Raw genomic sequence first — 9690 nt, 5'->3', positions numbered from 1 at the left:
AGAACGGCAATGGATGATGGGTGGATCATGCAGTAGCAATATGTATGGGGGGGTGTGGAGCATGGCGGTAGTATTGGGGGGTGGGGCATTGCTGTAGTATTAGGTGGTAGCAATGTGGGCAGAGCACGACGATAGTATTAGGGGCGGGGCATGGCTATTGTGGGTGGAGCCCGGTGGTGGTGATGGCATTGTGGGTGGAGCTGTGGTGATTTTGTGGGCAGAATCCGGTGGGGGTAGCATTGTGGGCAGAGTATGGTGGTGGTTGCATTGTGGGCGGAGCCCGTGGTGGTTTTGTGGGCGGAGCCTGGTGGTTTTGTGGGTGGAGCCTGGTGAGTACAGTGTTTTTCCTGGTTTCAGGCTGTCGGCGCTCTGGAAGAGTTCGGATTGTTGGTGGAGGAAGTTCTGGTGAAATACGGGAAGAAGATTATGGGTAAGATTGTCTGTATATTGGGGGTCTCTATAGTAACATTGGAGGTATCGGGGGGGGGTGAGAGGGGTCGGGTGGCCCCTCACATTGGTCCAGCTTGGCACGGTGTCTTCATATATTTCTAGTGATTGCCGCCATGTGGGGAGTCACTTCACACTGACCACAGGGGGGCGCTCACGTGGTACCTCCGCCATTCAATGAACACTAGACCGACACGTGACCGCCCCGCCTCTCCAACTCGTCCAATCAGGGAACACCTTGTATTCCTTGAATGGCGGGAGTGCAGAGTGAGCGCCCCCCCTGTGGTTTCAGGAACTGTTTGGGATATAAAGAAAAAAAAATCCAGACAGGTCACCTCCGGAGAAATACCGGCTGCTCCGGGAAAAGACGGCGTGATTTGTTTTCCAAGGAGCAAAATATGATGATCCTCGGACAGAAAAGAGCTGCCAGGAAGAAGTCTTTACTGTACAAGTTCCACACAAAATAACCGACACCCCTCGCCACCCGACCCCCGACACCCCCCCACACCCCTCGCCACCCGACCCCCCCCCACACCCTCGCCACCCGACCCCCGACACCCCCCACACCCCTCGCCACCCGACCCCCGACACACCCCGCGGTGGGTTTATTGGTGGTGCAGTAAAGACTCAACCAATCGTCAAATGGCTTCATGTGACCCCCTGTCTGTCCTTAAATAAAATGGTGCAATCATCGCTCATCTTCTCAATATAAATGGCAACATTTCTGCAGGGGTATGCAAACTTTTAAGTACAATTGTGTGTGTGTGTGTGTGTGAGTGTATATTTAACACACTACTTGGAAAGGTGTTGGGCAGATGTGATCAGGGGTGGACTGATCATTCGGGCACTGCCCGAGGGCCCCATGCCACTAGGGGCCCCATCAGGGTTGCCGGCCTCATAAGACCAGGGACAGTATTTTTATTTTTTTTATTTTTATTTTTTTTATTTTTATTTTTTTTAAATCCCAAGATTATATCTGCCCCGCCTCTCCAGTACCTTTTCAGTATGTGTATTCTGTGTGTGTGTATGTATATATATATATATATATATATATCTATATCCCTTTATATTAACACTTTGATGTCTGGAAGCGTCTTCATTTACAACATCACACCCGGGGGCGGACTGACAACTCATGGGGCCCCAAGGCAATAGGAGAAGATTATGGGGCCACACAATATATTATATTATATATATATATCCATCTCTCTCAGGGCTCCACAAACCCCAGGCTGCGCGCTAAATTGTGTGAGATTTCACCTTGATGCCAGGGTGGACGGGACCCGGCCGGGGTGGGCGGGACCCGGCCGGGGTGGGCGGGAACCGTTCGGGGTGGGCGGGACCCGGCCGGGGTGGGCGGGACCCGGCAGCTATCAAACACCAGCCAATGGAATCTGGGCGGGCCGCTACGTGTATGTGGCCGCACCACACACACACCCTTTTCTTAAGCAGCCCAATCGTTGGCCGGTGTTTGATAGCTGCTGAGTCCCGCCCACCCCGGCCGGGTCCCGCCCATTCCGACATCAAGCTCAATTCTGACAGCTCCTCTGTTACATTTCAGTAACAGAGTGCTCCATGTGAAACCTGCCAGTGCCACCGCCAATCAATACCACCTGCAACCACCTATCAGTGCCACCTGCCACTACCAACCAGTGCCACCTGCCACTACCAACCAGTGCAACCGTCAGTCAGTGCCACCTGCCACCAACCAGTGCCACCGCCAATCAGTGCCAACTAGTGCCACCTGCCAACACCAACCAGTGCCACCACCAATCAGTGCCATCTGCCAGTGACAACTAGTGCCACCGCCAACCAGGGCCACCTGCCATCACCAACCAGGGCCACCTGCCACTTCCAAACCAGTGCCACCTGCCAGTGCCATCTGGCAGTTCCACGTGCCTGCCACCACCTACCAGTGCCACTCGCCACCACCTACCAGTGCCACCACCAATCAGTGCCACCTGCCAGTGCCAACTAGTGCCACCGCCAACCAGTGCCACCTGCCAACACCAACTAGTGCCACCGCCGATCAGTGCCATCTGCCAGTGACAACTAGTGCCACCAACCAGGGCCACCTGCCATCACCAACCAGGGCCACCTGCCAATCAGTGCCATGTGCCAGTAGTGCCACCTGCCAGTTCCAAACCAGTGTCACCTGCCGGTGCCAATCTGGCAGTTCCACGTACCTGCCAGTGGCAACCAGTTCCATCTGTTGCCAGCCTTACTCTCTTTCTGGTCAGCCCATAACCCTGATGTACCAGCGTTTCAATGGAGTTATTGACTGGGTGCTCCATTGTGAGTTAGGGATAGGGGGTGAAAATGAGTGGCCTTACCCCGGGAGCTGACAATCCATACCATTCTAAAAAAACAAAAACTGGCTCCTTAAATTCAAAGCAAATTTGTCAACCCCCTGACATATATATATATATAGATATTAGAGGTCGGCCGATATTTGCAGTTTTTTTAATTAATCAGCATGGGGGGATTGTGCTGATAAAAAGGCCGATGATCTCTTCAGCGACTTACAAATGATTCCAGTAATAGAAGTGAATGTAAGTCGCCTGAAGACATCAGAGAAGAGATTTCCCTCCTCTCTGGGCTGCCAAGAAAAGAGTCAAGAGATACAAAGTTTTCTACTTATCAATCATCTGATCTCTGTGTGGAGAAAGTTCTCAGTTTAACCATTAAAGATTAAATCTTTTCTGACACTTGTCCTGTATTTCCTGCTAGAAAATCACTCGGAACCCCCAAAAACTATATATAATTTTTTTTTTTTTTAGCAGAGACCCTAGGGAATAAAATAGCGGTTGTTGCAATATTTTATGTCACGCGGTATTTGCGCAGCGGTCTTTCAAACGCAATAAAAAAAAAAAAAAATTTGCAAAGTTAGCCCATTTTTATTTTTTCATCCAAAATGTTTTGATTTAAAACATAGTTTTTTTTGTTTTTAATCTAAATGATACATACAAGTGAACTGATTGTTTTGTTTAACCACTTCCCGACCAGCGCACGGCGATGTACGTCGACAGAATGGCACGGGGGCAGGCATATTGGCGTACAGGTACGTCCAATATTCAATGCTGCCCTGCCATCCGGAGCGCGCCGCCGGCGGCGCGCTCCCGCGCTGGTCGGGACCCCCGTGAGTCCGGTCGCGGGACCCGCGGACTCGATCGCCCCGCGGGCATCCCCACGATCATCTCACGGAGCGGCCGAATGGAGGAAATGCCGTGTAAACAGCATTTCCCCGTTCTGCCTAGCAACTAGTGACGCTGATCTCTGCTCCATGTGATTGGAGCAGAGATCAGTGTACACTAAATGAAAGCCCAACCCCCCCACAGTTAGTAACACGCCCCTAGGAACACTTAACCCCATACACTGCCACCCACTGGTTAACCCCTTCACTGCCAGTGTCATTTACACAGGAATCACTGCATTTATATAGCACTGATTGCTGTATAAATGACAATGGTCCCAAAAATGTGTATAAAATGTCCGATGTGTCGCCGCAATGTCGCAGCCACAATAAAAAATCGCTGATCGCCGCCATTACTAGTAAAAAAAAATAAATAATAAAAAATGATTAATAAAAATGCTATAAAACTATCCCCTATTTTGTAAACGCTATAACTTTGCACAAACCAATCAATAGTCGCTTATTGCGATTTTTTTTTTTTTTTTTTTTTAACCAAAAATATGTAGAAGAATACGTATCGGCCTAAACTGAGGGAAAAAAAAGTTTTTTTTTATATATTTTTGGGGGATATATTATTATAACAAAAAGTAAAAAATAATGCGTTTTTTTTCAAAATTGTCGCTCTATTTTTGTTTATAGCGAAAAAAAATAAAAACGCAGAGGTGATCAAATACTACAAAAAGAAAGCTCTATTTGTGGGAAAAAAAGGACGTCAATTTTGTTTGGGAGCCACGTCGCACGACCCGCAATTGTCAGTTAAAGTGACGCAGTGCCGAATCGCAAAAAGTGGTCTGGTCTTTGACCGGCAAAATGGTCCGGGGCTGAAAGTGGTTAATAAATGTTAAATGAAGGCGGCTTTCACACTGGAGCGGGGAGGCGTTGATGGTAAAACGCTGCCAGTTTTAGCGGCGCTTTACCGTCATTTTAGCGGTGCTATTCAGCTGCTAGTGGGGCGCATGTAACCCAGCTAGCGGCCGAGGAAGAGGTTTAATGCGCTCGTGAAGCGCCGCTGCCAAATCGCATCTCATTGAATGCGCTTCAGCAATGGTGCCCATTCATATCAATGGGCGGGAGAGGTGGGGGAGGGGTATACAAGGTGCTGCTTGCAGGACTTTATTTTATAACCTCCTGCTAGCGCATCGCCTCGGTGTGACGGCACTCGGGGCTTCCACACAGACTGCGGGGGAGCCGTTTTGCAGGCGCTATTTTTAGCCCAAAAGCGCCTCAAAAACGCCCCGGTGTGAAAGGTGTCTGTTAGATTTTATTAGATGAAGGGGGGGGGAAGAAAAAAAAATCGGCATCGAGAAAAACCCAAATCGGTCGACCTCAACATTTGGGGTGCCCCGCCTTCTAGGTAGGTTTGCACCCAGTGTGAGAAGGAACTCAGCAGGTAGGTTATTGTAGGTGGTTCTATGTCAGGTAGAGAACAAGGCACAGATCTTCTGTGGATGTCGGCTGCCTCCAATCCTTTATCCCAGACAGGCTCCATGATGGGGAGATCGGGGCTCTGTGGGGACCAAACCATCCCTTCCAGGACTCCTCCTTCCGGCTCTGCAGCAGAATACATTTGGGGCCAATCGCACGTCTCCCTGATGGTATGACATGATGGAGAAGTATCTGCCTGGATTTCTCAGCATGGCAGTCATCCAATCGCCCCCACCAAATCTCCCAACTCCATTGGCTGAAATGTAGCCCCAAACTTACAAGGAACCTCCGCCATGCTTCACAGTTGGCTGCAGACGCTCATCATTGTACCGCTCTCCAACCCTTCCTCCCAACAAACTGCCAAATATTTTACATTCACCACTGCGTCCTACACTCCATGTTCTCCGACCACTGCGTCCACGATCCCTAACGTTCCCCCCGACCGCTGGGTCTACGTTCTTCCCCTGACTGCTGCATCTACGCTGCCTCACCATTCACTCCCCCGACCGCCGCGTCTACGCTCCCCCGACTTCTGCATCTACGCTCCCCCCCATGGCTGCCCCCGACCGCTGCGTCTACGCTCTCCCTAACGTTCCACCCCCAACCACTGGGTCTACGTTCTGCCCCTGACTGCTGCGTCTACACTCCCCAACATTCACTCCGACCACTTCGTCTACGCTCCCCCAACTTCTGCGTCTACGCTTCCCCCCCCCCCCGACCGATGCATCTACACAGCCCCACCATTCACTCCAACCACTGTGTCTACGCTCTCCCCCCAACGTTCTTCCCCCGACCGCTGCATCTATGTTCCCCCACCCACTGCGTCTATGCTCTCTCCCACCCCCCTCCCCCCAATGGCCGCCCCCGCCTGCTGTGTCTACGCTCCCCCTCCCCCCCAATGGCCGCCCCCGCCCGCTGCGTCTACGCTCCCCCCCCCCAATGGCCGACCCCTGCGTCTACGCTCTTCCCCCCTCCCCCCAATGGCCGCCCCCGCCCGCTGCGTCTACGCTCTTTCCCCCGCCCGCTGCGTCTACGCTCTTCCCCCCCCCCCCCCCCATGGCCGCCCCCGCCCGCTGCGTCTACGCTATTCCCGCCCAATGGCCGCCCCCGCCCGCTGCGTCTACTCTCCCCTGCCTGCTGCATCTACACTCCTCCCCAACATCCGCCCTGCCCCCTGCATCTACGCTCTCCCCGCCCTTGCTGATGCAGTATAAGTCGCTTGTGTCTGGTTGCTGAGCCCAGCCTCGGTGGATGACCTGTGACACGAATCCTCCCCTTACTAGCGGAGTTTGGCTGTTCCTCACCCAGTTATTTCATCCTACTTATGAAATTGATCATTAACCCCTGCTTTGGTATAATTGGTTAATTATATACTTGACTGCAATCCTACAAAATCTGACGGGGGGGGGGGGGGGGCGGGGTTGTACATTGCGGGTGTAAGAACTGATGCTGGTTTGAAGCCAAAGGGCGGTCACCCCAAATATTGATTGGATTTGGACCTTCGCTATTGTAAATCAATAAAAAAAAATAATGAAAATCGAGATTTCTGGAACCGTTTTTCCTTCACAGAATTTCTCTGCCCTGCCTAAGATTTTTGCACAGTCCTGTATATTCAGTCTGGATCATAGGCGGAGCTTTATAGACATCCCACCAACACGTCACCAATCCACCGGAGGAGGTCCACATTGATGAGCCGCGTGTCCTGCCCCTCCCAGCCCCACCCCTTCCTACCTCCCAGTCCCACCCCTTCCTACCTCCCAGTCCCACCCATTTATATTAAAGTACTATTGGAAGACTGAGGAGGGGGGTTGGCGGCCAAGGAAAGTCGAGATCTGATTGCAGCAACACGATGGAGACTCATCCTTTGCTGTGTCCCAGTCCCTCTGGTTATGACCGGTTCACGTTAGGTAGGCGGTACTGTCTCCTCCCATTTTGTGAGGTCTGTCTGCTGATTCGCTCTCATTCCCTCCACAGATGAACAGTTCATACTGCACAGAATCGCTGATTCCGCCATTGATCTGTACGCCATGATCGTAGTGCTCTCCAGGTAGGTGTGACTCCGACCACTGCAGGGGGTGGGGGCAGGTAGTGGCAGCCTGTATTCTGGGGAAGGAGGTAGAATGGGGGAGTGGGGTAGGCAGGTATGGCTCCACCCAAAGGGGGTTGGCTTATGTTTTATAGGGTAGGCGTAGGCAAGTGCTCCCTGTGTTTTGGGGTGGGTAGGTAGGTAGGGGTTTTCTGTGTTCGAGAGAGAGAAAGGAGAGGGGCATTAGGGTAGGTAGGGGCTCCCTGTGTTCTGGGGGTAGGGGAAGAAGAGAGGGCTGGGGTAGGTAGGGGCTCCTGGTGTTCTGGGGCTAGGGGAAGAAGAGAGGGTTGGGGTAGGTAGGGGCTCCCGGTGTTCTGGGGGTAGGGGAAGAAGAGAGGGCTGGGGTAGGTAGGGGCTCCCGGTGTTCTGGGGGTAGGGGAAGAAGAGAGGGTTGGGGTAGGTAGGGGCTCCCGGTGTTCTGGGGGTAGGGGAAGAAGAGAGGGTTGGGGTAGGTAGGGGCTCCCGGTGTTCTGGGGGTAGGGGAAGAAGAGAGGGCTGGGGTAGGTAGGGGCTCCTGGTGTTCTGGGGCTAGGGGAAGAAGAGAGGGTTGGGGTAGGTAGGGGCTCCCGGTGTTCTGGGGGTAGGGGAAGAAGAGAGGGCTGGGGTAGGTAGGGGCTCCTGGTGTTCTGGGGCTAGGGGAAGAAGAGAGGGTTGGGGTAGGTAGGGGCTCCCTGTGTTCTGAGGGTTGGGGTAGGTAGGGGCTCCCGGTGTTCTGGGGGTAGGGGAAGAAGAGAGGGTTGGGGTAGGTAGGGGCTCCCGGTGTTCTGGGGGTAGGGGAAGAAGAGAGGGTTGGGGTAGGTAGGGGCTCCCGGTGTTCTGGGGCTAGGGTAAGCAGAAAGAGAGGGTTGGGGTAGGTAGGGGCTCCCGGTATTCTGGGGCTAGGGTAAGCAGAAAGAGAGGGTTGGGGTAGGTAGGGGCTCCCGGTATTCTGGGGCTAGGGTAAGCAGAAAGAGAGGGTTGGGGTAGGTAGGGGCTCCGGGTGTTCTGGAGTTAGGGGAAGAAGAAAGAGAGGGTTGGGGTAGGTAGGGGCTCCCGGTGTTCTGGAGTTAGGGGAAGAAGAAAGAGAGGGTTGGGGTAGGTAGGGGCTCCGGGTGTTCTGGGGCTAGGGGAAGAAGAGAGGGCTGGGGTAGGTAGGGGCTCCCGGTGTTCTGGAGTTAGGGAGCCCCAACCCCCCTTCTTTCTTCCCCCTAACTCCAGAACACCCCAACCCCCCCCTTCTTTCTTCCCCTAACTCCAGAACACAGGGAGCCCCTACCTACCCTAACCCCCCCCCCCCCCTTCTTTCTTCCACTGTGTTCTGGAGTTAGGGGAAGAAGAGGGTTGGGTTAGGTAGGGGCTCCCTGTGTTCTGGAGTTAGGGGAAGAAGAGGGTTGGGGTAGGTAGGGGCTCCCTGTGTTCTGGAGTTAGGGAGCCTCTACCTACCCCAACCCCCCCTTCTTTCTTCCCCTAACTCCAGAACACAGGGAGCCCCTACCTACCCCAACCCCCCCCCCCCCCCCTCTTTCTTTCTTCCACGGTGTTCTGGAGTTAGGGGAAGAAGAAAGAGGGTTGGGGTGGTTAGGGGCTCCCTGTGTTTTGAGTCGGGGGGGGGGGTTGTTGGGGTAGGTAGGGGCTCCGTGTGTTCTGGGGTAGAGGAAGAAAGAGAAGGGGGGGTTGGGGTAGATGTAGGTGTGTATAGGTAAGAGCACTCCGTGTTCTGGGGGCTTGTTTGTTGGGGTAGGTAGGGGTGTGTGGGGGCACCCTCTGTTCTGGGGGGGGGGGTAGGGGTGCTGGGGGCTCACTATATTCTGGAAAGGGGATGATGGAAGCCATGTTGGATCTGGTATAAAAAAGGAGCTGATTGGTTGGCGATGGATCCTCTGTCTTGTATTTCAGGTCGTCTCGCGCTCTCTCGGAGGGTCTTCCCACCGCCGTCCATGAGAAGATCCTGTGTGACATTTGGTGTGCGGAGGTGAGTGGACGTCTGTCCGTAGCTCTAGAGGTCTGTCTATGTGAAGCCGCTTCGTCTTCATCTTGTTTCTCTTCTTCCAGGCAGCGGAGCGCGTCCGGGGAAACCTGAAGAGCCTGCGCAGTGGAGGAGGGGGATCCGCTCTCTTCAGAAACTTGCGTTCCGTCTCCTCCGCTCTGGTAGAGAACGGCGGGGTGGTGGCGTCTCACCCGCTGGGATTCTGAGGGAAGGTCGGCGGACGGTTCTTAGACTGAAATGTATTATAGATGTACGGATTCCAGCGCCTTGAGGCGATTCCGTTTTGCGTTGTGCGCTCTACAAGTTATTTCATTCACAAATGCCTTATAACTCTACCGATTGTGCCAGAAATACACAGTGTGCAATCTTGGACTGTGTGTGATCTCTGTTGAGGTATGGGGGATCATTGGGGGGGGAAGAGGTATGGGGATCATGGGGTATGACTCCTGTAGATTTCCTGTAATATCTGGGGGAACAGGTATGGGGATCATTGGGGGGGGGGGGGGGGGAGAGGTATGGGGATCATTGGGGGGGGGGGGGGGGGAAGAGGTATGGGGATCATGGGGTATGACT

The 9690-nt window shown here is 53.5% G+C and overlaps 1 protein-coding gene across 1 annotated transcript; it reads left to right on the top strand.

Moving 5' to 3' along the window:
* Positions 1-356: 356 nt before the first annotated feature.
* Positions 357-9487, top strand: LOC143959407 (very long-chain specific acyl-CoA dehydrogenase, mitochondrial-like). Its single transcript, XM_077468047.1, has 4 exons — positions 357-430; positions 7040-7112; positions 9027-9102; positions 9183-9487. The coding sequence occupies exons 1-4, from the start codon at positions 427-429 to the stop codon at positions 9321-9323; spliced, it is 294 nt and encodes a 97-aa protein (XP_077324173.1). The 5' UTR covers positions 357-426; the 3' UTR covers positions 9324-9487.
* The last annotated feature ends 203 nt before the right edge of the window (positions 9488-9690 follow it).

The sequence above is a fragment of the Lithobates pipiens genome, unplaced genomic scaffold (assembly GCF_037356315.1).
Source record: "Lithobates pipiens isolate NorthernLeopardFrog02 unplaced genomic scaffold, aLitPip1_a1.2 Scaffold_73, whole genome shotgun sequence".
Lineage (NCBI taxonomy): Eukaryota > Metazoa > Chordata > Amphibia > Anura > Ranidae > Lithobates > Lithobates pipiens.
This window is presented reverse-complemented; position numbering and strand designations above follow the sequence as displayed.

What these genes read in the sequence shown, in the direction of transcription:
- LOC143959407 (XM_077468047.1), top strand. An exon ending in ATGATCGTAGTGCTCTCCAG is followed by an intron (nt 7,113 to 9,026) that starts GTAGGTGTGACT and finishes CTTGTATTTCAG; the next exon opens with GTCGTCTCGCGCTCTCTCGG. An exon ending in GTGACATTTGGTGTGCGGAG is followed by an intron (nt 9,103 to 9,182) that starts GTGAGTGGACGT and finishes CTCTTCTTCCAG; the next exon opens with GCAGCGGAGCGCGTCCGGGG.